This window comes from Aspergillus costaricaensis, assembly GCF_003184835.1.
Source record: "Aspergillus costaricaensis CBS 115574 unplaced genomic scaffold BO79scaffold_2, whole genome shotgun sequence".
Classification (NCBI taxonomy): Eukaryota; Fungi; Ascomycota; class Eurotiomycetes; order Eurotiales; family Aspergillaceae; genus Aspergillus; species Aspergillus costaricensis.
The window spans coordinates 1569352-1595269 of NW_020291802.1; the positions used below are offsets into that span (position 1 = coordinate 1569352).

At 50.5% G+C, this 25918-nt stretch overlaps 14 protein-coding genes across 14 annotated transcripts; 6 read left to right on the forward strand and 8 right to left on the reverse strand.

Annotated features, from left to right (window-relative positions):
- Positions 1-130: 130 nt before the first annotated feature.
- Positions 131-907, forward strand: BO79DRAFT_250483 (UbiA family prenyltransferase; the record flags this gene model as incomplete). Its single annotated transcript, XM_025685822.1, has 1 exon — positions 131-907. The coding sequence occupies one exon, from the start codon at positions 131-133 to the stop codon at positions 905-907; it is 777 nt and encodes a 258-aa protein (XP_025544692.1).
- Positions 908-1587: 680 nt separating this feature from the next.
- BO79DRAFT_164861 (phthalate transporter) lies at positions 1588-3380 on the reverse strand (the record flags this gene model as incomplete). Its single annotated transcript, XM_025679225.1, has 6 exons — positions 1588-1869; positions 1935-1971; positions 2022-2532; positions 2589-2840; positions 2912-3083; positions 3172-3380. The coding sequence occupies 6 exons, from the start codon at positions 3378-3380 to the stop codon at positions 1602-1604; spliced, it is 1449 nt and encodes a 482-aa protein (XP_025544693.1). The 3' UTR covers positions 1588-1601.
- Positions 3381-4323: 943 nt separating this feature from the next.
- Positions 4324-7032, reverse strand: BO79DRAFT_284355 (Zn(II)2Cys6 transcription factor). The gene is made up of 5 exons (XM_025688241.1): positions 7000-7032; positions 5785-6936; positions 5036-5736; positions 4824-4988; positions 4324-4771 (listed from the first exon to the last, which is right to left on the reverse strand). The coding sequence occupies exons 2-5, from the start codon at positions 6604-6606 to the stop codon at positions 4381-4383; spliced, it is 2079 nt and encodes a 692-aa protein (XP_025544694.1). The 5' UTR covers positions 6607-6936; positions 7000-7032; the 3' UTR covers positions 4324-4380.
- Positions 7033-7295: 263 nt separating this feature from the next.
- Positions 7296-9508, reverse strand: BO79DRAFT_164867 (putative MFS multidrug transporter). The gene is made up of 2 exons (XM_025679226.1): positions 7644-9508; positions 7296-7589 (listed from the first exon to the last, which is right to left on the reverse strand). The coding sequence occupies exons 1-2, from the start codon at positions 9385-9387 to the stop codon at positions 7471-7473; spliced, it is 1863 nt and encodes a 620-aa protein (XP_025544695.1). The 5' UTR covers positions 9388-9508; the 3' UTR covers positions 7296-7470.
- A 1429-nt stretch (positions 9509-10937) lies between these two features.
- BO79DRAFT_186625 (type 1 glutamine amidotransferase) lies at positions 10938-12203 on the forward strand. The gene is made up of 3 exons (XM_025680483.1): positions 10938-11334; positions 11445-11671; positions 11768-12203. The coding sequence occupies exons 1-3, from the start codon at positions 11097-11099 to the stop codon at positions 12050-12052; spliced, it is 750 nt and encodes a 249-aa protein (XP_025544696.1). The 5' UTR covers positions 10938-11096; the 3' UTR covers positions 12053-12203.
- Positions 12204-13212, reverse strand: BO79DRAFT_206670 (OPI10 family protein). Its single transcript, XM_025682026.1, has one exon. The coding sequence runs from the start codon at positions 13054-13056 to the stop codon at positions 12391-12393; it is 666 nt and encodes a 221-aa protein (XP_025544697.1). The 5' UTR covers positions 13057-13212; the 3' UTR covers positions 12204-12390.
- A 292-nt stretch (positions 13213-13504) lies between these two features.
- Positions 13505-14657, forward strand: BO79DRAFT_164874 (thiamine pyrophosphokinase-related protein). The gene is made up of 2 exons (XM_025679227.1): positions 13505-13573; positions 13637-14657. The coding sequence occupies exons 1-2, from the start codon at positions 13533-13535 to the stop codon at positions 14562-14564; spliced, it is 969 nt and encodes a 322-aa protein (XP_025544698.1). The 5' UTR covers positions 13505-13532; the 3' UTR covers positions 14565-14657.
- Positions 14608-15450, reverse strand: BO79DRAFT_242441 (DNA-directed RNA polymerase core subunit RPB8). The gene is made up of 2 exons (XM_025685207.1): positions 14990-15450; positions 14608-14885 (listed from the first exon to the last, which is right to left on the reverse strand). The coding sequence occupies exons 1-2, from the start codon at positions 15316-15318 to the stop codon at positions 14780-14782; spliced, it is 435 nt and encodes a 144-aa protein (XP_025544699.1). The 5' UTR covers positions 15319-15450; the 3' UTR covers positions 14608-14779.
- Positions 15451-15610: 160 nt separating this feature from the next.
- On the forward strand, positions 15611-17198 carry BO79DRAFT_234742 (elongator complex protein 4; the record flags this gene model as incomplete). Its single annotated transcript, XM_025684407.1, has 2 exons — positions 15611-16082; positions 16158-17198. 2 exons carry the CDS (start codon positions 15611-15613, stop codon positions 16865-16867), a joined length of 1182 nt encoding a protein of 393 aa, XP_025544700.1. The 3' UTR covers positions 16868-17198.
- Positions 16907-17197, reverse strand: BO79DRAFT_250492 (uncharacterized protein; the record flags this gene model as incomplete). Its single annotated transcript, XM_025685823.1, has 2 exons — positions 16907-17082; positions 17140-17197. The coding sequence occupies 2 exons, from the start codon at positions 17195-17197 to the stop codon at positions 16907-16909; spliced, it is 234 nt and encodes a 77-aa protein (XP_025544701.1).
- Positions 17199-17426: 228 nt separating the features above from the next.
- On the forward strand, positions 17427-19114 carry BO79DRAFT_186641 (tRNA splicing endonuclease subunit SEN34). The gene is made up of 2 exons (XM_025680484.1): positions 17427-17508; positions 17723-19114. Exon 2 carries the CDS (start codon positions 17776-17778, stop codon positions 18727-18729), a length of 954 nt encoding a protein of 317 aa, XP_025544702.1. The 5' UTR covers positions 17427-17508; positions 17723-17775; the 3' UTR covers positions 18730-19114.
- Positions 19115-19337: 223 nt separating this feature from the next.
- On the reverse strand, positions 19338-20536 carry BO79DRAFT_284364 (RNase P/RNase MRP complex subunit). Its single transcript, XM_025688242.1, has 2 exons — positions 19944-20536; positions 19338-19867 (listed from the first exon to the last, which is right to left on the reverse strand). Exons 1-2 carry the CDS (start codon positions 20464-20466, stop codon positions 19653-19655), a joined length of 738 nt encoding a protein of 245 aa, XP_025544703.1. The 5' UTR covers positions 20467-20536; the 3' UTR covers positions 19338-19652.
- A 719-nt stretch (positions 20537-21255) lies between these two features.
- BO79DRAFT_186647 (putative oxidoreductase, 2OG-Fe(II) oxygenase family) lies at positions 21256-22377 on the forward strand (the record flags this gene model as incomplete). The annotated part of the gene is made up of 2 exons (XM_025680485.1): positions 21256-21609; positions 21670-22377. The coding sequence occupies 2 exons, from the start codon at positions 21256-21258 to the stop codon at positions 22375-22377; spliced, it is 1062 nt and encodes a 353-aa protein (XP_025544704.1).
- A 309-nt stretch (positions 22378-22686) lies between these two features.
- BO79DRAFT_186650 (AAA family ATPase) lies at positions 22687-25795 on the reverse strand (the record flags this gene model as incomplete). The annotated part of the gene is made up of 2 exons (XM_025680486.1): positions 23591-25795; positions 22687-23516 (listed from the first exon to the last, which is right to left on the reverse strand). Exons 1-2 carry the CDS (start codon positions 25725-25727, stop codon positions 22687-22689), a joined length of 2967 nt encoding a protein of 988 aa, XP_025544705.1. The 5' UTR covers positions 25728-25795.
- Between the last annotated feature and the right edge of the window lie 123 nt (positions 25796-25918).

Consider the following 25918-nt stretch of genomic DNA (forward strand, 5'->3'; position numbering starts at 1 on the left):
TACATCGGTGATTCCGAGCTCGGAGCCAACCGTGTAGTATAGTAAACTTCTAGCAGGTATGGATGTTAGATGCAGTGTAGAGATTTCAGTATATTCAACAGTCCCAACGTATTCAATCTCTACCTAGGTAATGATACAGAAAATCTATCTCCCATTACCAGACATATATAGCACTAAATTCATCACACTGCCGATAGCCATCCACCCAAGTCCAATCTACATCATCATCCACCTCCACCACATCCACCACCTCCCCACCCTAATCTGGCACTTCACCGAAAGCAACATCCCAACCTTCGTTCTCCCCAACTCCTTCTTCGGCTTCCTGGGCGCCCTCTCCGGCCCAGCCCTAACCACCCCCCCCACCACCCCCCACCTATCAACCCTCTTCCCCCGCCTGCCCCTAATAATCCTCTTCAACTGGGCCCTAGTCTTCATCTTCGACCTCTCCAACCAACGCCTCCCGGAATCCATCCACGAAGACCACCTCAACAAACCCTGGCGTCCCCTCCCAACGAACCGCATAACAGCCGACCAAACGCGCCGTCTCCTCATCACCATCCCCATCGTCCTAGGCATCACCTACACGCTAGGCGTATGGCAAGAAGCCTGCCCCATCCTGATCCTCACCGGGATGTATAATGACCTGAAAGGGGGTGATGAACTCATCCGTGATGGTATGATCGCTGTTGCTTATGGTTTGTATAATATTGCTTCGTTGAAGATTGCCTGTACCGGGGACGAGGGGGAGATACAACCCTCTGAGAAGGGATATCTCTGGACGATCGTGATCAGCGGCGTGATCCTCACGACGATGCAGATTCAGGATCTGAAGGATATGGCGGGGGATCGCACCCGCGGGAGACAGACGATTCCGCTGGCGTTCGGGGAGTGGTGGTCCAGGTAGTCTATTGCGGGGTTTGTTGTCGGGTGGAGTGTTCTCTGTGTGTGGTCTTGGGGGTTGGAGGGGTGGGTGTGGTATGTGGTTGTTGGGGGTGTAGGGGGGTTGGTTGTGGGAGGGTGTTGATTGGGAGGACGGTGGAGGGGGATGCGGCGGCGTGGAGGTTGTGGTGTGTGTGTGGTTGATGGTGTTGTATGGGTTGCCTTGTTTGGGGGGATGGAGTGGATGGAGTGGAAGGGTTTGGTGTAGGGACTTTACTAGATGGGGTTGAGGGTTATTGGGCTAGTATGCTATGATAGATGTTTGCAGATTTATATTTATTAGCAGTGGGTTAAAGCAAGATAGTAGAAGAGCGGGTTCGGTCAGGGGCCTGCCAGTGAATCGAAGCTGTCATTTCAGGTTACGTTTGACGGTGAACTTTATCTCTCGTGAGGACTTTATAGACTCAAGTACTACTAGTAATTTGCTAGGCGCAAAGGATGTCGGGTGAGTCTATCATCAATAACATGGATGAACCGACCAATGGCATCTGGATTAGGAACAGGGATGTAGAAGTGACTAATTAGCAACGTCTCTGTCTACTCTACCTATAGCCATAGAATTATAGGATAGGTGATCTTAAGAAATGCCATCTACTGCTACCCTACAACAACAGCATCCAACAGTATCCGCTTCCTCAACTCTCACTCCCAATAACTCTCTAATACGTATACTTAAACCCAGCCAAACCCTCAATCGGCTTCCCCCCACGATCAACCCGCTTATTTGCCCGCCAGAACTTGAAGCTGAGTCCCGCCACTACCAGAATAATCAGCGCGTTCGCAATCATCGTGGTCAACAGCCCGGGCCGGTAATTCGGTGCATCTTGGGCCCTAAAGACTGTTGTGCCGATGATGCCTCCGATACTGCCCCCGCCAATGAGGGTAGCGGATGTGAAGGCGCGTTTCCATTGGCCGCGGACGTTGTTACTAGTTTGCTGCATTAGCCCTGAGATATCAGGTAGAGAGGGTAGTAATTATGGGGAAGGGCTTACCTTTGCCATGAGACCAATGCCGGACAGTTCGCGTTGGCTACACTTCCATCAGCATGACGATCATACCTTCAAGCGAAGAATACTCACCAGCAATAGTCGCCAAGAAGACACCAAAATACCGTGGTCCCGACTCTTTGAGATACCCTAATAGTGCAAGCCCCAGCAGTCCCATAGCGGCATTCGCAGCAATGATCGGTCCCCTCAGGTGCCATTTATCGGCATAAACCGCCTGGGTGTACATCACTATCGCCGCTGCAACATACGGCGGAGCCACCAGACACTGGGCCTTAGCTACCGAAAATCCCATACTGTCCTCTAGAATGATAGGAAGGAAGTAAGCGATCGAGTAGCTGTTCGCTGTGGTGAGCATATACATGGCCGCGTATGCCCAGACTTTGCTATCTGCGCCGCTGCGGAGATAACTTTTCAATGTGAATGGCTCCATGTAGACGTCCGAGCGGTCGTTCTCGATCGTAGCTACCACGTAGGCGGCCTCTGATTCGTTGAGAAAGTGCCATGACTTGGGGGATTGTTCGGGAAAGTCGACGAGGATGGCGTAGGAGCCGATGCCCATTACGCAAGTTAGGATGCCCTCGATCTGTGGTGGTCTGCATTAGTGTTTGTCTGTAGGGTCTGTGGGGCACGGGGCAGTACAATGAAGATCCATCTCCACCCGGACTTGCCGCCGAGTCCATCCATCTGCATCAGTCCATATGCGAGAATACCGCCGAATCCGGATGCCGTACTGCCAATCAGGTAGAAGAGGGCATTTCGCTTCTGTAGTTCGAAGCGAGGGTACCAGGTACTAAGGAGGTAAACGCAGCCTGGGTAGAAACCTGCTTCCAGGGCACCAAGAATGACCCGCAGTCCAGCCAGCACTGGCCATGTTGGCGAGAGGCCAAAGCCCTAGTTGTAGTCAGTCAACGCCTCCACTACCACCTCTAAACAGTATAACACCCCATAATCGTAAAACTTACAATCATCACGATTCCCCACATCAAAACAATAGCAGATAGAAACAGCCTCGGTCCAAGTTTCCGAATAATTACCGTCATGGGGGGCTGAAACACGGTATAGGTGATGAAAAAGACCAACGAGCTAATACTGTAACCATTATTCTTGGCATTCATCTTCAATTCTTCCTGCATCCTATCAGTACAACAAATTGAGTTAGCTTAATCTCTTGGCCAAGCCATGGCCTTGAAGCGGGGTTGAAAGAAGACTGGAAAGCCCATACCCGGCAACCGAGGCAGCTCCCAAGTTGGTTCTATCCAGCAGACTGATGCAATATAAACAACCCAGTGGGATTACAAGACGAATGTCAATTCGTCTCGTGAGTCTTTTTTTCTCCTTCGGAGTAAAGTAGTCAAGGGATTCTCCGGGTTGAATGCTGTTCTTCTCGGCATCTTCGATGTGAGATGCCTCTAAGGCTTTTTCTGCTTCCATTGCTGCGGGTACGGGGGATTCTTCTTTCATGCTTGGAGGCTTCAGGATGGAGGATTGGGATGCATTTCTTGACTGCTGTAATGGGATGGCATTATATAGCTCTCAAAGGGATAGGCATAGACGAAAGTTTCCCCGCATGATGACCCCGCAGATCTATTACCCCGGATTTCGCCATTGCAGGCCAAGGGTAAACATAACTCGAGGAGAGAGAATTGAGTTGTGGGTAACGATAGGACACGTCACGAGTCCCGCAGCTGTACGGTAGATGGAAAGTCCATGGCAGGTCACTGTGTACTTGGCACCGAGGGACAAGAGAATCAGTGGAAGGGATCGTTTGGGCCCTGTTCCGTGTGGCGAGGGACTCGTATAATACGACAGAATGGATCTTGGTTCTCTTATAGCCAGAGCCTGGATCATCTCTGGGTATATTAAAGTTATCAGTATCGTTCTCGAGTCTTTCGGCTCTCCCGAGGCAGACCGGGGAGGAGACTGATATGGGAATTTAGAGTTTGTTATCTCTATTCCAAGTCATGACATCAACATGTCCATGTGAGATATGATTGAACAGTCTGATTTGGCAAGCTAGTGACCCAAAGTACCTAAACGGAAGTGTTTCCGCGATTCATCAGCATTTCATCAGCCGTCCGGGCTGCAAGTTCAGCCTGCGGGGCTGCTTATAAGCTATTAATCCATGAAAAGTGCATATTGTATCAACTCGGGTTGTACAAGAGGCTGTTGGCAGATAGTCGTTATTCAGAAAAAGGAAAGATAATCATCTCTGATGAGAGTTTGCGAAGGTGGGGGGAGATCGCTAAGGATATAAATGACATATTCCCGCCCAATGCTAGCTGCGTCGCCGATGATATCCGTGTCTAAGCATCACCGGTATGATAGTACCCAAACATAAACCTCACAACTCTAGTGGTATCTAAACAAATCCCTTCCATAAATCAAACCAGTCAAGCCACAACGCCAGCAGAAATTCAGAGACAGCCGCACATTAAAATCCCCCAAAAGGATAATGGCTAATGGAACGATGTGGCGCAACATAGTAATCCTGATATGGATGATTCTCCATCGAAAAGTCCGCAGTCGCCATGAGCGGATTAATCACCCCAGCTGGCACCTTGGGCCGGGCAGGAGTATGATCCGCTGTCAAAGGATGGTCACTGTTGAATAACGCCAGGATATCTTCCGACATGTGCATTGGAGGACCGTGAGAGTCACTCCAGCCCCAGGCTTCCTGAAGCTCCTGCTTCACGTGCTCTGCCTTCCAGCCCGTCTGCTTTATGATATCCTCAAGGATGCCCAAGGCCTCTTGCTGAGCTTCCCTAGTTGCCAGGCACTCTGCGGCAATAGCGAGGAAACGAATCGATAGACTTGCGACTCCGCTGCTTCATATTAGCCATTAACTCATTATACACATACTGGCAGTCAACGTACCGATCCCTGGAGTGTGCCACGATGCCGCAGATATCCCTTGCATGGCTTTGCTGTACGGTCTGCATCTCGGCACTGTACTCCGACTCCACTGGATTTGTCTTCGTAAGCAGAATGCGTGCAGTGTGGTATAGTAGTCGAGCGATGATCGTGGAACGCTTGATCAGCCTATAAATGTTAATATGGTATGTGCGAAGAGATCGACCGATGCTCACCATATCTGTGGAAAGACGGATTTAGAGTTTGTCTGCCACGATTGAATATATCCCAGAGGCATCATGGACCGCGGTACGGCTCGAGCCCATTGATCGCACCACTCATTATAAGTGCACCATTCCTGATAACGTTGGCTAATCCGCACGTCGTTGGCAGCCTCCAGTGCCGGTGGTTGGGCTAGCGATCGAAAGTTCGCAATTTTGGCGCAAATGAAGACCATCTGATGCGTCCAGGCTTCTTCATTGCCTGCAACACTTGGCTGTGCATGGTTCAGATCCAGTTCAACGCCCCACGTGTCCGGGTCCCAGGAAAGCGTCCAGTTGAAATGCAAACAGCTGAGTAGTTCCATGCTTACATTCAACCAGAAACAAGCACCTCCCAGTCCCGGCGTTTTGGCATTCCAGTGACACTCTTTGATTAAAGCTCGCGCACCAGCAATGTGGCTCATGCCTTGAATTGGTCGGCCAGACATTAACTCGTAGATGTTCAGGAGAATCGCCGTAGTTGCGCATAGAGCCGAATCACGATCAGGGTCTTGTAATGAGCGAAGAAGATATTGTGAGGCGACATTGTGATGTTCTGCGGCCTTCTCCTCCCCGTATGAGGCGTCCACGTGGAAAAGATGCCTCGCACCGCATGCCAACAGGGCTTTGAGAAGCATAGGTTCTTCGAGCGCATGAAATGGCAGAATATGCGTGAACTATGGAAATAAGCAACTGACGACACGTCGCAAGGATCGACAACTTACATGTTTCACCGCATCCATCGAATCCATCCATAGCCCAACCTCTTCAACAAATACCTGTAGCAGGTATACTTCTTCTGGATTGTTGAGACAAGTATGGTTGGTAGCATTGATATGACCATCTTTTGTGGACCTGAACGGAGCAAAGGATGCACTTTGGTCGTAAAAAGCAGGGGCATTTGGTGGGCCGCTAAACGGTCCTGCCAGACTCCCGGACTGGGGCGTCCCGAAGCCATGCACGAACGAGGCACTCAGACTAGGAGTCAGACAAGGCCCTGTCGCATTTCCCTTCTCCAACGAAGGTTCCGCCACTTCGGGAGGATATCTCTCAATCCCGCCCACATATTCAGACGCTATAAGCCGCGACTCATCCCGAAACGTCACACCCGTCGCTGGTATACGGACTACGCAGTGCGGAGGTGTCGATTTTTGGATATCTATGAAGTTTAAGCGAATTCCACGTCTGCACACTCTGCCCGACTTCCGGCAATTTTGGCATCGGTGCAAAGCCTCGTCGCACTTCAGGTGACGTTCCCGACATGTTAAGCAGCCTGTCCGCACTCGCCTCGGCTTCGCAAGGACAATCTTGCTTTTTCGCTTGGCGGCTGACGGGCGTGGCGCATCCAACGATGTGCTGTTTGGTGTTGAAACTCCGCCCTCGTCGGATGGGCTCGTGTCTTGTGTGATAGCCTCGGTCGTAACAGCCAAACTGTTTTCGTCGAGATCGAACTCGAGTATATCGGTGATCTGCCCTGAAGCGGTCAGGTCCAGTGAAAGATCCAGGTCCGACGGGACAGAGACATGGTCGCTGAGAGCTGACGCCATGTCAGGCTGCTTCAATCAACGATAACCCGTCGAGCCTGAATCACAGTATATCGTCCAGTCTTGGGTTATGATCATCAGCAAACCCCAGATTCAGCCCCCGAAACTGTCACTCCCGAGCATTCTGCCAACCACAAGATCTATAGCGCCGTCCGGCTTCCTAACGCAGCACCACTTCACATAGATATTCGGGGCCGATAAGATAAGTGACGTAGTTGACAGGGATGGCCAACTCTGATCGAAGATTTGCGCACGATTCGAAGGTTTTCAAGGTGACACCGAAATTTAAATGCATAGGCACCGGTATTTGGAAGCGATCTAAGGGTCGTTGATCTGCTCGAGATTGCTGTTAGCTTATGTATAGTGATATAAAATAGCGTGCAGTCACAGTCAGACCTTATGGATTAACAGCAGAAGGAGACAATGAAGTGTCGTCAACCAACTCACACTGGCAATAGAGAGACAGACCGGGGAATCTCAAAAGATCCGCGGGGAATCGTGACTCCGGGTAGGAGAGACTAGTCCCAGAATGGCCTAGGCGACCGATCAATACCGCGGCAGAACAAAGAAGCGATACGGTCCCGCTCAATTATTTTATTTCATTTCGTAGTCTACTTGAAGTGGCATCTTTCACAATTTCGTATTTTCATTTATATGATTTGCTGTAAAGTGTTCGCATCTCTTTATAAAAGCTCGCAATTTTGTTCAACATTACCTTTATCCATAACTTTTGGCATTGGGTCGTAAATCAATGAGGTCTTCAGCAACGTGCTGCTCAGATAGCAGCTGCAAGAGAGGTCTATGTTATCGCCGTCTACAATCCTTCGGTCAACACCATGTACTGTAGCAGATCAGCAGCTCAAGTTCTTATGCTTTAGTTCCCAGTCTGGGGACTCGGACTCGAAGGTGCAGAATGAGCATAAGAGCACCCCAGATGGCAGCAGAGAAGAAAGTAGCGCGAAGGGCAGCAGCATACGCTCCGATCACTAGTCAAGGTTTAGTATCTCTAACTTCCACGGGTACATATATCCAACACTTACCTTGTTGCTGATGCATTGAATCGAGTTTCGCGATTGCCTGGACGGATTTGCGAACAAGGAGGATGACATCCTCCTTGTTTGGTCCGGTGACCATCTCTTCGAGTTGATACACGAGGGTGTTCTGGAAGATCCAGCTGCTGGTTGCGACACCCATCACCGATCCGAGATTTCTCCACAAACCCAAGGTCGTCGTGGCCACGGCCTGGTCCTCTTGATCAGTAGTGGCAAGAACCGATACCATTAGCGAGGGGAAAGAGCATCCTTGTCCGAGACTGGAGAGCGAAACGCAAACCATCGCAAGCCAATCAGGCGTACCAACGCCCATGGAAGCGGCAGCGCAACCACCGAGCAGTAGAAAGATGTCGCCAAAGATGATGGTTGGCTTAAGCCGTTTAGTCCAAGTGATGATGAAGCCTGTCGACACACTGGAGATCGTCACCGCAAGAGTTGAGCCAATTAGCCTGAGACCCGAGTCAGTCGGAGTAGCTAGCTTGACTGCCTGAAAATACAGGGGCGCATTGAAGACCATAGTGTTAACGGAGATGGCGCCGAAGAAGTTTCCAAAGATAAGGCTGGCGCGAGGCTCCTGTACCAATAGCGAAATTGGCATAACTCCCCGCTCCACGGTCCGCTCATAGCGAACAAAAACAACAGCTAAAATGAAGGATGAGATCAAGGACGTGATAACAATGGGGTGAGTCCAGCTCAACACATTACCACCCAGATTCAGTCCCATAATCAATGAAGTCACACCGACGACAAGTATGAACGAGCCGACAAGGTCAATGCTCTTGAGGAGCTGCATCAGACTCTTCCTCTCTGTTTTGGCCCTCTTCAAGCCCAGGTCGGCAGGGGTTGTCCAAGCTGCCACGATGAAGTAAACAAAGATGAAGGGCAATTGCACGAGGAACGCACCTCTCCACCCCACTTGGTCGCACAGGAACCCGCCGAATGCCAAACCAAGGCAACCACCAATGCCCAGACAGAGGTTGATGTAGGACTGATAGACGCCTCGGTATTCAAGGCGCACTAGATCACTGGAGAGAATCATGCCCATGGAGAACACACCACCAGCTCCGAGTCCACAAAATGCTCGAGCAGCGATGAAGCTGAACATGCTTTGGGCGGCTGCGCACCATGCCGTTGTGACGAAAAAGATGGCAATGGCGAAAAGGTAGACTGGCTTCCTTCCAAATGTGTCAGAAATGCGCCCAAAAAGCGGGAGGAAAGCGGTAGATGTCAACAGGAACGCGGTCGATAGCCAAGATGCGGAGTTCGAAGCGTGGAAGTAAGAGGTTATAACAGGGTGACTCGAAGCCATCAAGGTGGAGTCAAAAAATCCGATCACGTATCCCATCATGATACCAGAGAAGATAAGCCAGAATCTCATGGGTGAGACATTGATGAACCGTGAAGCATAGCCAGTAGGCTCACCGGCAACTCCATCTTCGGCATCTCCGGGCACTTGTTTCTGGCTCACGGGAGCAGAAGGGAGTCGCTCGAGATTAGGTTCAATATCGAGCCCTTGCGGGATTGAGGTGACTCTGGAGAGACTAAGCAACGCCGGGTCTTCCTCGGGGGCGAAGAGGGTTGAGGACAGGCTTGGATCAACATCCTTATCTACAGTCGTATCCTCTTGACTGGTGTATAATGATTGACGGGAAGATTGATGCAACAGTGGCGTAGACTCAGTAGCTTGGAGAGAAGATGGTGGCTTTCCATCTGTTGCATGGGGAGAAGTCATAATCGCAGTAGATGCGGTGAAAGAGATTGGATCAAATAATCACTCTAGAATACGACTTTGGAATAAACTTAAAGATCACAGAACATAGTATATGAAACAGAATATCTCCACTGAAACTTTGTTCATACAAAGAAGAAAAGGATAATTGAGAAAGAAAAGGAAAGAGAGCAGCCTACAAAGGGAGGTGTAATTCAGACGGGGAGACTGGCTGAGACAAATTTTATAGAGGGATTTTCTGGTCAGTGGCACTAAAGAATGCACGCTGCGGCACGGTGGATTCCATCCCGCACGGAACTATGGATATGACTCGACTCGGTCAGCCTTTGCCTCCTCGACCTAATTGCGCGGAAAGACCAACCCATTCTCCACCGATTTGGACGGCTGCATTGGTTGGTTCACAGGCACGAGGAGCCCAAAATTTGACCTACGTACCCGTCAAAGTTCTTCAAGATTCATGGTAGACGTGAAGCCAACGAACCCTGGAAGCTGTTTTGATAAGCGCAGATAGCGGCATTGCTGCCTCCAACCCCTCATCTTTTTAGTATGAATTTAGGATGCATGTGGACAGGATCCTTCTTGATGCAGGCAAATGAGTGTCTTGCTCGTACTGCGATTTCGGCCCACTCCCTGAGCATCACGTGTGTCTACTCTTGCTGATTGGCTTAACTGCAGTCATCGGACCCCAAACCGTGTATGCACCCTGCACAATCTAACCTAAAAAGGGATAGCGGCCCTCACAGCGATACCGGCAGAGTACATCTCGGTAAGGCATCAATACCGAGTGGACTATCCCACTACTTTAGCACTTATCTATGGGGATGCAGTAGTCACCTGTGTCATCTGCGGAGCTGATGGCGTGCGAACTGTCAGGCCCAGGTACCATCATCTCTCTACCAATGGTTACTTTTCTCTTATGATATTGTTCGGACCACTAGCCGAGCTCTGTCGTTTTCCGAAGCCAAGGATGAGTGATTTCTTTTAAACAGGTGAAGAGAATGAATCCGGTACTGCCCAAGTCAACGGATCAGCCTTAGCAGATGACACAGTGCTATATGCACGCAGTTTGCATGTTCAGTAAATAAGTGCTGCTGAAAGAACCCTGCCACATTGCACCAACTAGTTGCAGGATTCAATCCCGACTGCATGCGGTGTGCAACTGGATACTTTGTATTCGTCTCTGCCCAATGCTTGAACAAGATTTACTCTTCAACCATCCAATCACCTCCAATCCAGAAAGCAAGAGCCATCCGGTGGCCGCTTTGCTATGACATCCTCCCCGCATCAAGATGCATGATCAACCACTACTTGCAAAATTTTAGTCAAGGCCATCCTATCAGGTGCACCGTGTATACTCCATATCAAGAACACTGCATTGTCTTTGAGATATTTTCAAGAGAGGCATAGAACCTCTTGAATGAAAAGACTTTGGATGGAATCGGTCCGAGCGGGAGGCACAGCCGAAGGAGGTGGCGGGACTGATAACAGACTAGCGCATTCGATAAGAGCGTCCAACGGTGATTCATACACCAGATTTACCTGTCCAGGCCACCATTTCCGACACAGTCATTGCGCATATCCAACAAGCAGATCGAACCATAATCTGCGAACAGCTTGCATCGCAGCTCACTAACTTTTCGACCTGCTCCTGCAGCTGCTTTCCTCTCCGGCCTCCGCCTTCGAATCACTGAATTACCCCTCCCTCCACCACAATGCCCCCGCTTCGTATCGCCATCCTTGAATGCGACACCCCAGTCGAGAAAGTCAACAACAAATATGGAGGCTACCGCGGTGTATTCTCCCGCCTACTCCGCGAAAGCGCTGCAGCACTAGGTCAGCCCGATAAGCTAGACCCAGAAACCGGCCTCGAGATTAGCGGCTGGGACGTGGTGACGGCGCAAGAATACCCCAACCTGGAGGATGTAGATGCCGTTGTTTTGTCCGGGTCCAGTAAGTTACCTGCCCACCTTTCCCCCGTACCCTTCCTTCCCTTATTCCCGCGCATCGTGCAGCATGCACTCTCTCTGCAAGGCGCTCCCTGTGACTCATATGTCTCCTAGAACATGATTCTTTCGAGAACCACCCATGGATTCTGAAGCTGGTTGATTTCACCAAGAAAGCGTTCGAAGACAAGCGCGTTAAGATTTTCGCCATCTGCTTCGGCCATCAGATCCTGGCACGTGCTCTTGGCGCCAGGGTTGGTCGCAACACTGCAGGATGGGAAATTGCAGTGTGTGAGGTGGACTTGACTGAGACGGGAAAGGAGTTGTTCGGGAGGGAAAAGCTTGTATGTCTACCACCTTTCTTTCCCACCGATCTTCAGTCTTCTCATATAGCTTCTATGGTGGGGTACTGAACCTATGCTAACAAAGTATGTTTACAGCGCATCCATCAAATGCACCAAGACATTGCATACGGATACCCATCCGAGGTAGTGTCCCTGGGCGCCTCCCCGAGATGTGCAGTGCAGGGCATGTATGTTCCGGGGAAGTTGATTGCTCTCCAGGGCCATCCCGAGTTCAGAGAGGATATCATATCCGAGATCATAAATATGCGGACTGCGTCTGGTCTCTTCTCGAAAGAACAATCAGAAGATGCCTTGAGTCGCGCAGGTCTCCCACACGACGGCATCGCGATTACCATGGCCTTCCTGAAGTTTATGATCTGAGCAGCCCTGACCATATAAAGCGATACTATACTTTTTGCCAGGACTAATGGCTGATACACCTTCATAGCTAATAGCCTAGCTACCCGATAAACTTCACCTCAAGCGATGCACATAGACAGATCAAGAATAGAAATCATATCTTTTATCCACCAAAGATGCAAATGGTTAAAACCTCAAACCCAAGCGCATCTAGCCAGATGACCATAAACGATGGGTATAGAGCGACCTATAAAATCAGAGACACCGAATTACATAAACCACCGAAATGCAAGCGCTCAAAATCGACAAACCCTCGGAACCAAGCAACAAAATCCGAATGAAACAAGTTTAGCACCACATCACCCCGAAGCCGACGGATCCTCCCTCTCCAAAAACGTCGGATCCATCTCGACCTTCCTCTCAAACTTCGTCCACCAATCACGAAAAGTCTTCAACGGAACAGTTTCCTGTCCTCTATTGCTCGGATCCTCAGACGCAAAGCTGGCCAAGAAATTAAACGCATTGCCAATAATCCTCTGCGCCAGCACCTTCGTAGTAATTTCCTTCTGCTGTCGGTTATGTCGTACCAGCTCCAGCGACTGCCCCGCGCCACCACCAGCTTGCTCCGCCTCCAGCGCAGCAACCTGCGGTGCAACGGCCTGAACAGGTTCAAGCGAGATCCCCAACGTCACCATTGGAGCTGCGCCGCCCATCGCATTGCCATTTTGTAGTCCTGGGATTTGCGGCGCCTGGACTTTAAGAATCGCAGAGGGTCTCTCATTCGCTAGCGCTCCGATAAACTTAAACTGGGGTGCATTGTTGTTCGGATCAGGGAATTGAATGTAAATCGCAGCGGCGGTATCGGGCGGGAGGACAGTGCCGGGGAGAAAGAAGACGACGAGTTCAGTGAGTTTGGGCGGGAGGGGGAAATTGAAGGCGAATTTTGAGGTTTGGCCGTTTGGTTGTGTTTCGACGGCGACGATGTCTGTGAGGCACGGATGGTCTGGTATGATGACGGAGAACATGGTGGGCAATTAATGATGATGACGATGACGAATTAGGAGTGTTGTATTGTATAGAGCATGTAGATCGGATCTCGATGTGGTTGGAGTGGTTTGAATCTTAATGGTGTATTGTTATAGCTGGACTAGAACAGATCGGAGGGAATTGCGACGCATGGCTTAAGAGAGTTGTTTTCTTGGAGCTTCTCCGGGAGGTGGAGAAAGTAAGCTAGCTAGGCCAGCCTTTTGAAGAATTTCCTGGCGCGTTCCATGATGGAATCTCAAAGAAAGACTCGGTGACGAAATACCCGTCTTCTGGCTATTGCCCTTATCGATAAGGGTTCCCTTCCCGCCCGCCGCGCTCTAGGCTGGTTGAAGAACATCCCGTTGGTCGGGGGGGCATCCCCGCGGCTGACTTTGTGATTGTTGTTAGTGTTTGTCACTCACTAGAGTTCTGGGCTTGTATATATACGTCTTTTTTTGAACATTATTTTGGCATCATGGGCAAGTCAAATCTTGAATTGGTTATTGAGTGCGATAGGTAATTATTTCTCTTTCCTCCGTCCCCATCGCTTGGATTCTAATCGTCAGATCCGCATGGCAGATTTCCGTACTACCAAGATAGCCCCGCATCCTATCTTGAACATCTGAAGAACTACCATGTTTTCAAGGTCGCCGGCTGCGATGCTACTCTCGGATATATTCTGAACTCGACAGTAGAGCGGTTCGACTTGCCCTCGGAATGGTGGGCAATTGACTCCGACAACCGGAGCGTCACCCTCCTTGCTCCGGCCGATGCGACTCCTCAACAGCGCAGCGAGATCATGGCCAAGACGCTGAATAAGGCAGTGGAGCTGGGAACATTTGACATTCTTAAAGGATGGCGCAATGAGATGTATCCTATCTATGGACCAGGTGGGAAATTCCTCTTGGAGATGGAACGATCTGCTACCCCGCTATTCGGTGTCGTCTCGTACGGCGTGCACTCCACGGTTTACGTGGAGGATGAGAATGGTCTACGCATCTGGGTGCCCAGGCGTTCGAGAACCAAGCAGACATACCCCGGTATGCTTGATAACTCCGTGGCGGGCGGTATGAGCACCACAGAGCACCCATTTGAATGTCTTGTCCGTGAAGCGATGGAGGAAGCCTCTCTGCCGGAAGACGTTGTCAGGGCTAATGCCACTCCGGCCGGATGTGTCACGTACACATATGTCCGGAGTGCAAAGGCTGGAGGCGAAACGGACCTGGTGCAGCCAGAGGTCGAATATATCTTCGATGTCAAGGTCGGGGCCGATATTATCCCCAAGCCTTGCGACACCGAAGTCGAAGAGTTCAAGCTTTTCACTATCGAAGAGACGAAGCAGGCATTAGCTAATGGGGAGTTCAAGCCCAACTGTGCCGTTGTATTGATCGACTTCTTCGTCAGACATGGTATTTTGACCCCGGAGAACGAGCCGGACTATCTTGAAATCATCGCACGGATGCATCGACGCTTGGAGTTCCCGACCGCATCACACGTGACGGTATAAATTACAGCTGACTCGCATATATGGAATCAGAAATGTGTTGTGAAGCAAGATTTAATGTTCTATTTGATATACCCTATCACCAATCAAACGCCGGCGCTGCAATCAAAGTACCCCAAGCATGCAAAAGACTTTTCTGACTATCCGAGACAGAACGGGCCAACGCCTCAGACCTTCTGAACACTATATGTGATGGTCGTGAAAGTTCTTTTTTCTCTCTATTTCTTCAGGAGCAGATACACGTAGTCGATCCTCAAGGGTGCCAGCTTCTTGTAAGGACCTTCGAGGTAAAGCAAAAGACCACCGAAAGAGATGAAAACGGCCCTAGACGCGAATTTAGTCAGCTGTTGTACAAAGAACGATCTCGGTCACACGGCGAAGAAGTCCGCAGCAGACCGCGATCCGCGCGACACATGGGAAAATCTTACATGTTACCCTGGCTGGAACCCTCCTCAAAGCGGTAAACCTTGCCGTGGCAGACATAATCGTAGTCATTAGCCAAAGTCTGCTCGCCCATTCCAACCTCTCTCCAGCCCTTCGAACCGGAGTCGTCCTTGCCATCCAGAGAAAGCGTCGAGGCCAGAGCCATGTTCAGCGACTCGTTAACAACGCAAGGGTAAAGCTCGGAGTTGACATCGAGGGTGAAGTGCGAAAGGGTGTCGGTCGAGTTGCAGCTCAGACGCGAAACACGGTCATATTTCTGGGAGTTGATCGCGGTGATCGTGAAGGTGTCTTCGAAGAGTAACGGGTCGGACATGGTTGCGATGGTGGCTTCGAGCGTTCAATTGAATCGCAAAATATGTAGGGTATCGGCTTTTACGCGACAGACGGTAGTCGGGAAGGGATAAGACGTGCGCTGGCAACAAGAGATGTGGTGGTCGTCGTAGCGCCAGAAAGAAAGGTGAAAGCGAAGAAGTCGAGGGCGGACAGCTTTTTTGCTCGACTTTTAGCGCGGCGCCGCTTTTACTTTCCCGGAGCTGCCCCGCAGCAAATCTTCAAAGTATTCCCGTTCGGTTCATTGCGTTCCAATCATTCTACCAACTTACACGATGTCTTTTCGCAAGAGAAATATTGGTCTTTCGGCAGGCGCTGATCGCACTGGTGCTGTTAATGCTAACGCACAGCCGCAACAGCCTCCTGCGACACCAGAAATGACTCCCGGTGTTCGCCCCTCCCCCGACGATGGGCGGCCGACTACTTCCACTGGTACTCCGTCGCTGGATAACCTTTTGGCTGGACATGGAGGTCTTCCCATAGGGAAGACACTACTTATTGAGGAGAATGGGACTACGGATTTTGCGGGTGCATTGCTAAGATACTATGCGGCAGAAGGTGTGGTGCAAGATCAAAAGATTCATGTCGTGGGAATGCCTGAACAATGGGGAAGGAGTCTTCCGGGCTTGTTAGGCCCGGCTGATGCTGTTGATGATAAGCAAGATAAACGGAAAGGAGAGCGCATGAAGATCGCTTGGCGATATGAGCGTCTGGGCGAGTTTGGAGCAGGGATTGCTGGTTCAAGAGGTATACACCTTGTCATATTGTCATATTGTCACTGCAACAGTTTAGGGTAGTGTGCTAACAGACGCGATTATGCAGCGCCCTCAGGAGACCAAAGCCAAACTGCCACTGATCCAAACGTGGACAAGCGACCAGCATTCTGCCATGCTTTTGACCTCACGAAACGTCTCACTCATCCTTCCATCGCCAACGTGAACTATATACCCCTCGCGCCATCGAACGAGCCCTTGTTCGTGTCGATACACAGACGCCTTCAAGCCGCAATTGCCTCTTGTCCACCAAACACTGTCCATCGCATCCTCATTCCTTCCTTGCTGAACCCCACGATATACCCGCCCGATTCCTGCCAGCCTGACAACCTTCTGCCGTTCTTACACTCTCTCAGAGCTTTGATGAGCGCGCAGGGTGCGCGGGTGACGGCGATGATCACGTTGCCCTTATCTCTTTTCCCCCGCGCCACAGGACTTGTGCGATGGATGGAATTATTGAGTGACGGTGTCATTGAGTTGTGTCCCTTCCCGCACTCCTCCGACGCTCTCGCAACCTCGGGTGCCGCTACTTCTCAGGAAGAACCACCACAGGGCATGCTGAAAGTCCATCGTCTGCCAGTACTGCACGAACGTGGCGGTGGTAGCGATCAGAACATCGGACAGGATTGGGCTTTCACGCTGAGCCGGAAGAGGTTCGAGATCAAGCCATTCAGCTTACCGCCAGCTGAAGGAGACAAGGAAGGGCAGGATGCAGCTGTGACGGGTGCAATGCCAAAGAAGGCGGATCTTGAGTTCTAAGTTTCACGATGGGTTGGGATAGCCAGAACCAGACCACAATCACTCCTCGTGATCCGAAACGTCCAACATATTCTGCAGCTCGATCTGCTCGGACATAGCGGACCCAGTGTTGACCATTGAGCGGAGGTAGTCTCTCCCATATGAGTCAAGTCCCGGTCCAGCAGGTGATGCTGAGAAATAAGACCGAAGGCGAGGTGCGATGAATCTCGAGAAGCCTAGATATGCTTCAAGCTGTCAGCAGCTGTCATCGGAGAATAGACGAGCGGTTGTACCTAGGAGTAGCAGAAAGGGTGCAAAGAACACCAGAAACAGCGTGGCCAAGAAGCTCATCATGACTTGTGGCAATAGAGCCACTTGAACAGCTTTAGATAATGATTATACGGACTCTTATTATCTCGTGGTAGCTTCCAGCATTCGCCGAAGAGCATCATCTCCCACATTCATGACTAAGCATATAATATCTACTAGCTTGAATAGGAAAGGCGTACTTCCAGGGCAGCTCTTTAAGAGCTTCCACCCCACCGAATATTTTTTCTCGCTTCCATCCTCATCGCTCATTCAACGACAATCTGGATTTGCTGGCCAAGTCCACGAGCCTCATTCTTCACTTCGATACTCTATAATGCTGAGTTGTATTGATGGTAAGCAGTGATCCTATCCTTCTGCGCAATTGTCCCTTGCTTGCATGATTATACAAATACTATAATCTGTCAATCCCCTGAAGCTCATTAAATAATCTCATTAAAACGAGCATATGTGATTGAGAAACGTATCGAAAATGAATAGCATTTTCTTGCGCTTTTACATTTCATCCATACCATTCATTGGAATCTGAACGCTAACGTTCATATTCAGTCGCAGCAGCAGATCCCTTGATAAATTGAATTGTGCCCCTTAGTCGCTAAAAAATGGATATCGAACCCACCCTTCCTATTCCGATCTCGTATATTGGGGGTAGCTACTTTCTCTTCTCAATTGATGCAGTTACGTATGTGAGACGCGAGCATCACATTTGCGGCGTCTTAAGCGGCACATTGCCTCAAATCCCACAACAGAATGTCTTCCTGGGTTTGCCCTTGAAGCTAATGCCGGAAGAGGCCCGGTTGCTCGTGGAGAAAGGTGTAGCATGCATTGTAGACGAGGTAAAAGTCCAAAAGGACGGAATGCGAGCCCTCATGGAGGAGGATCGCAAGAAGTATCTCCGTGAGCTAGAATCTCAAGGCCAGCATGCTATGCGACTACAACACGACCGGAAGGAGCAGCAACGCGAGAAGGCTTTAAAGAAAATAGAAGAAAAGAAGGCCGCCAAGGCCAAAAAGTCTGCTGAAAAGCAGCAGCAGGAGGAGCAGCCTGACCCTGTTAATAATGAGGCTGCTGCTGCTAGAGAACCGGTTGTTGACTTGTTCGCACACGATCAGCAGTCGTCGCGCCGTTCTTCGTCCGCCACTGCTGCTGCTGCTCCCTTTGGCACTGCTATGGGAGTCACGCCTGCTACTTCTTATCCGCCTCTTCCGTATGAGTGGTCTGCTGAGCAAAAGCTACCGCTTCCTGATGTGCCTTCCTCATACCCTTTGTTCGCTCACCTTCACTCTGAAGGATACTACCTGTCCCCTGGGTTACGTTTCGGGTGTCAGTATCTTGCCTATCCCGGTGATCCTCTCCGGTTTCATTCCCACTTCTTGAGTGTGTCTGCTGAATGGGATGAAGAGTTGGATTTGATGAGTATCGTCGCTGGAGGTCGACTAGGTACTGGTGTGAAGAAGGGTTTTATGATTGGAGGAGCTGAGAAGAAGCTCGAGGGATCGGATGCTGGGAGTCCCAGTAGTGTGAGGACTTTCAGCATTGAATGGGGTGGAATGTGATGTGATGTGAACTATATTCGACGTTCTATTCGGTCTTATTGATCGTCTCTGAGCTGAGCTTCGCATGCTGCGCGCGCAGCTTGCAGCATATTCCATTGCTGCTTTTCTCGGTGGAGTAGAAGCGCAATGTCAGAGGAAGCTGTGCAGAGCTGCAAATGCAAACTGCAATTAAGCGCTCTCTCAGGTCCGGCAGAAATGCATACGGACATGATTGCAGCAGCCAATCCTCGAAACAGCTGGTAGAGCTGTTACCTGGCAAGGTTACGAGAATACTCTACAGCTGTCGATTCTCCAGCACACCCCAGGCAGCGCAGTCCGACATATAGGACTTTATTCACAGCCTTGAAGATCATACCACGGCTGAATAACAAATATGAAATCAAAGCGAAATCAATCTTCAACTATACAATTCAATCTATCACCGCGTACACTTGTAGTTGCTACCAAGTCAGGTCTCGGCCTCTTATGCACAAGGGCACGTCTCGAAAGCCTTGGGCTATCCTGCTGGACCGAACTGACAAGGCAATCGGTCTTGGTTTGCTCCAAGGACTCACTCGACAGCAAGACTCGTTCACATCGTGAGAGGAGCATCAATCCTCCCATCGATACTCAGATGCTGGTGCGAAGACTGAGTAATGTCCCATGCCTTTGTAGGAGCTGCCCCTGACAACACCATATGGATTGAAATCTCCGTAGCGGCCCGTGCCTGCTTGATGCGAAGCCTGTCAGATGTGCTGCAGACAGCAATACTCTCGATGGTGCATCTCCTGGCGCGTTAGCCTCGGGTAGTCTGCCACGACTATGGTCAGACTAACGTGGACCCAAGCTCTGCAGGATAGTCTCCCTGGCCGTACCCTCGCGCTGTCCACCATAAAGCGATCTAACGATCCTTACCAATAAAAGTCTTCCACCCTCCCAGCGGCCTAAATGTAATCCACATTGCGCCACTTGAATTTCTTATTCGCTCTGTCCACCGGACGATTCTGGAACTGACTGCCATGAAGCTCAAACACAAGCTCCTCCTTCTTCTCAGAATGAGCACTCGCCTCCCCAGCCCCCGCCGCCCCATCAGCATCAGCATCATCCGCCTGAGGCAAAGGCACACTAAACCGGAAAATAGTCTGCTCCTTAGGAATAGCTAAATCAACAACCACATTAGCAACACACCCAACCCAAACTTCATCATTAATGAAAAAGAAAGAAGAAAAACATACTCTTAACCTCATCCCCCCTCGTAACCACCACAAACGTAAACTTCGTATCCCTCACCACAATGCCCCTAACCCCAACCCTCCCCTCACACCGACTCCTGACCACCTCGACCTCCGCCCCATGAAAATCCGCACTGGAGAGTTTACTCCCATGCGACAACGGCGTCATGGGCGGCTTGAATTTCTTCTCCCCCAAGTCCAACATATCCTGCATATACCGCACCCACATGCCATGCAGTTCCTGGAAAATCGCATACTTGCATTCTTCCTTGGGGAGGTCGTACAGTCCCGAGGCGCGCTTCTGGCGCGCGGATAAAGGCTGCGGCTTTTGTTTGCGCAGGAAGTACTCTTTCTTGCGCAGGCGGTGGAGGCGACGCCGTGAGCGGTTGTCGGCGGGTGTTGGGGATGTTGGTCGCACGTAGAGTGGCTTTTGTTTTATGCGCTCGGTGAAGAGTTGGGTTGCTGTGTCGGGGGAGTGGGCGCGTGAGAGGAGGGTGTGGGCGATGTGGGGTTTGGGGGTTGTCATTCTGATGGATGGGTCTGGTTCGGTGGTGAGGGATGTGTTTGTTGAGAATTGGGATGGGGGAGGTATGGAGTGGTGGTTTGGTGGTGACAGGGTGATGGTGTTGGTGTTGGAAAATTGGTGGTTATCGGAGTTGCTGATAAGATCACATGCTGATTGGGTTGGGCCCACTGGTTGGAGATGTATAGTAAGTACACTCTTGCATTCAGCATCAGCTCATCGGGAATAAATTCACATGCAAATTCTTCTGTTAATATGTCTTGATTGAAGTTACAGCATTGTCAATGAGACGAAGGTTGATAATGTTGAAGTACCTTCAACTCAATTGTGACTTAATGAAGCTTACTCAAGGCTTCTACTACGAATTGATTGCCACAGCGAATAGCTGATTCTGACGATACTATAGTAATTGATAATCTGGAAACAATTCTCTGCATCACAGATCCTACAAGTGTCCTCTATATGGCTCATGAATTAGGATTACATACAAAGTTACCGCATCTGGTCTTGTCTGTCAATCTATGTCTGCGCAATATCAAGCTATGCAGCGAAGAAGCCCTCGAATCAGAATATAGAGCACGATGTATCGCTCAGATAAAATGACAGCTTGATTATCATATATGATATGCTGTGTGTCTGAATGTCCGGCCTCTTTTTAAAACACATTATGGTTGCCGATCATCCCTCGGCATAAATGTTTTCCCCGCATATCACAAATTATATATACTAGTACCAAGTGTCGATGATGGGACATCCCTACCAGATTGCGCATCCAACATCAACTTTATCAAAATGTCCAACCCAAGCAGCTTACCTCCATTCCCCTCCTCAGTCCCTACAGCCCCCCTTCTCCGTCTCTCACTTTCCAAATTACAAGCCCACGATGTCACGGAAACCCACAACCTCCTACAAGCCTGCAAAGACATCGGATTCTTCTACCTCGACCTCCGCGACACCGAAGAGGGCACCAACCTCTTAAACCACGCAGACAAGCTCTTCCCAATCGGCGAACGCCTATTCGACCTTCCCCTGGACGAGAAAAAGAAATACGACCTCGCCAGCCAGAACTCCTACTACGGATACAAAGCACAAGGCGCCATGATAGCAGACAGACAGGGCAACCTAGACGGGAACGAATTCTACAATGTCCCTACCCCCATCCCCCCCTCATACACACTCTCCAACCACACACTAACACCCACATAGGTCTCCAAAGACGACATCCTAAACCTAACACCCCCCCTCCCATCCCCACCAATCCTCCAAGAATCCCGCCCCCTCCTCTCATCATTCATCCAAACCTCCCACAACATCGTAACCCTCCTCCTCTCAATCCTAAGCACCAGCCTCTCCCTCCCCTCCTCTTCCACACTCCCCAACCTCCACCGCCTAACCTCCCCCAGCGGGGACCAAATCCGCTTCATCAAGGCCCCTCCTACCACCACCACCACCCAGAACCCCACCCTAGGCGAACACACCGACTTCGGCAGCGTCACCATCCTCTTCAACCGCCTCGGAGGCCTACAAGTCCTCCCTCCGGGGGCGGACGCAGAATGGACGTACGTCCGCCCCTTACCCGGCCATGCTATAATCAATCTCGGTGATGCGATGGTGAAGTTCACGAATGGGCTGTTTCGGTCGAATATCCATCGCGTGGTTGCGCCGCCGGGACAGCAGGCGGGGTTCACGCGGTATAGTCTGGTGTATTTTGCGAGGCCGGAGGATGAGGTTCCTTTGCGGCGGTTGGAGTCGGATAGGATTCCGGCGTTGGGGGAGGGGGTGGTGGAGGAGGAGATTAGTAGTAAGGATTGGGTGATTAGGAGGGCGTTGGGGAGGAGGGTTGATTTGGGAAGGCCGGTGGATTATGAGAAGGCGGCTGGGACGGAGGGGGTCAGTAGGAGGTTGGGGGTGTAGAGTGGGGAGGTGGTAGTAATTGTGATGACTTTTGTCTATGGGACTTGTTGGTTACAGGAGCGTTGGTGTGCATGGAGAGGATTCTTTTACGATTGTTGTTGGGCCTGGTTGATGCGTGCAGGGGTATACTAGAGGGTTATGTCGATCATGAGAAGTAGCCAGTATCTAGTGTCTGTAGTTTATATGATGAAATTCTTGTGAACAATAATCAGAGCCTTGGTAGTATTGCTATTTGTTTTCTTCAGTTGCTATAGACTTTTCTCTTGCAATTAGACATTAAACTCACAACACAGTCAACAAACTACTACTTCACTCAAAATCATCAGGATAATCATCCTCATCATCGTATGGCAGACCGTGCGAATCCGACATGCCGCGTCCAGTAGACTCCTGAATCTTCTGCATCTGATGCCTCGACTGAGACTGATACAAAGCCATTTCATCAAAGTCTTCACGTCTATCGACTTGCCACTGCTGAGCACCGATAGTTCGAGGAGATCCGCCACCTACACCCGCACCAGATACAAGGTCATTCGCACGACCACCACCACCACCACGACGCCGATTCCTCGGAGGCGACATAACCTCCTCAGAAGCCCTCATAGACTGCTGGTTATAGCCAGAAGAGAATCTATGCAACGCCCGATCCCCCGACATATTAGGCAACCAGTCATCTGACCGTAACCGTTCAACAAAGGCGCGATGCGCCATATCAGCTCCGAGGACCCGCGAGACATAGTCATAGAATTCCTTGGACGCAGCTGCAACTTGCTGGACGTGCTTAACCTGCAAGAAAACCGGCTTGGACGTTTCCTCGGCCTCGAATTCCGCCAGCGCGATGGCCGTTTGACATCCGTTGCGAATCTGTCGCCCGTTCCAGCGGGTTCTGGATTTACTGTTCTGCTCCCAGTTTGCGTCAGCCCACTCTAGGATGGGGCCGGTGTCGATGGTTAGTGATGTCTTTCGAGACTTGGCTTTTTCTAGATTCATCTCCCAGATGGCGTGGTTCTGGCCTTTGTTGAGCCCCGGGTAGTAGAGAGCTAGGTGGATGCGAGAGACGAAGGCTTCGTCGAAGGATCCTACTCGGTTGGTGGTCAGGAATAGTAGGCCTTTGTAGTATTCTAGTACTCGTAGGAAGACTTTTCGTTTGGAACGTCAATGTCAGTAAGAATGGAGGAACCTGTCAGATAGAGTAGAAGGGGGATATGCTCACCTGATACAATTGCGTTCCTTTCCAACTCCGTTTTGCTGCGCGCCGCAAGGAAGACGTCGGCTTCGTCTAGTAGTAGGACGCAATTCCACGCTTCAGCCTGGGCGGATATACGATTCAGCTTGTCCTCCACTACTTCCGCGCTTGTCCCCAAGTCACCGCAGGTGATCGGATACAGTGGTCTTTCAAGCCAAGCCGCCATACATTCAGCAGTCGAGGTCTTGCCTACACCCGGCTCACCGTGGAGCAAGATAATAAGACCTTCTCCTTTTCCTCTGACCACATCCGGATCAATTTGTTGGCTTTCTCCGTCCTCTTTCGACTTTCTATCTGCAAAATGGCGCTTCACCTGCGCGTAGAGCATTCTCTTGTGACCCGGCCGCAATTTGAGGTTTTTCCAGCCATCGTCGGTAGGAACCGGACGCATGCATTCGAGGTCGCAAAGTGCCCAGCGACGGCGATGGAGATCCCATGCGCAAGCACGGTCGGGCATCATAACAAGCTCATCGTTGCTCCAGACTTCCTTCCTAGATACTTGCTGTTCCGGGGCAGACTCTTGCCGAGCCAGGAAGGCATCGTCGCGGATGAAGTCCTTGGTTAACTCTGCGTCCACCCAGTCGTCGTCGTAGATCGTTTCGGAAGACGATCGGATACAATACTTAGACTCGCGGTTTGCTAGTACTTGGATATACAAAGATTCGGATACTTCGCTTCCTGATCCTCCCATGGTACTGGGAATCGACAAGCTGGGCACCCACTCCTGGTCTTCGTTGCGGGCTGTTTTGAAATCAACAATGATATTACCCTTTATGTAGTCGGTTCGTCTGTTAAAGCTTCCCGGGCAGGATGCGCCATCCATGTGGCATGTTAGGGTGGACCCCGAATAGAAACGATGTTGTGGGGTAGCGAAAGTAGCAAAGAGCTCGCCTTGCTGCAATAACCTTTTGCGCAGCGCTGGGTAGTCGCCCACAAACTGAGTCGGGACTATGCCCAAAGACCGAATCGGGCGCTCTCCACTGAAGTGAGGAAGATGGAAGTCTCGTGAAAGCACGCCGAATTGCTCTCCATCGTATCCAATCTTATAAAGTCGGATGATGAAATGGTTAACCCGTCCGGAGTAGCTGGAGTCCAGGACTGGTCGTCCCTCAGAAACCTGCAGCACTTTCCATATACTTGGACGATTGGTTGGCTGGACATGTGGTGCACTTTGCTCCGGAGTGAACCAACAAACCACTTGCATACCTGGGTGGAATAGATACCATAAATTGCTGAAAGAGATTGTTGGGTCAACTGTCGATGGGCTTGGAGTGAAGTTTTTCAGCAGAGCACGATGGCGGCTGATTACCGGACTGAGATGACGATCCATAAAACTGACAAGGCAGTCGAGCGCGTGGAAGGCCTGACGAGAATTGATTGGCTCTTTGCCGGGTTCAAAAGGTGTAGCATCATCGAGCTCCTCATGTCCACTCTCTATTTTCCATTTAGCAGCGAGCTGTCGATGGCGCTCGCGGATCTCCTCGTCGTATCCGACGAGTACTTTGTATGGGCGTAAGATGACAAATGGGGCAGATTGGTCAATTTTGGAAACAATATCCCTCAGAATGGACGCTAAAAGACTGGAGTTGATTCGAATACGCTCAGGGAGATCATCTTCAGCGCCTCCGGTATCTATTTTGGGCTTCGGATCTCCTTCTGGTTTCATTTCGTTCTCCTCAGCCCTGATCAGGGCAAGGATTCCGAAGCGGCGGATGCTTCTCTCGGTTTGCTGCCAGCAGTATTGCGCAGGGCCTTCCAAGACATCGATGATATGACGTTTTTCCTCAGCATACATGGTCTTAAATTCATTCCATTTCACGTAACGGAGATCCATGATAACATCATCGGAATCATCACATGGGTAATGCCTGGACTCTTCGTCTTCCGTATCGATGGAGGCAGAGCCATCACGGCTGTGGTTGTCATCTTCCTTATCGTTTGCAGCTTGCTCGGGAATCTTAGCATGGTTTTCTTCGAGACTTTGTATTCTAGCGCGAAGATCCTGCAACTCTTTCAACAACTCCAGAGAGGCGTCCTGGTTCAATAACTTCGTAGGAGTATCGACCGGGATCTCCACTACCGGCTCTTCAGTGATGGTCGCCATGCTGGGATGATATTTCCAAGTGTAGATCAGATCGACTGGCGAACTTTCATTCGAAGCGAAGACACCACACTGAAGGGCCAAAGACCATGATTCGTGTAGCGCTCTTCTGAGTGTGGCTTTATATGCCTGTAGGCTCAGCACATCTCCATTGAGACAGTTGAGAGACGCGCGCTCTAGCCAAGAAAGACATA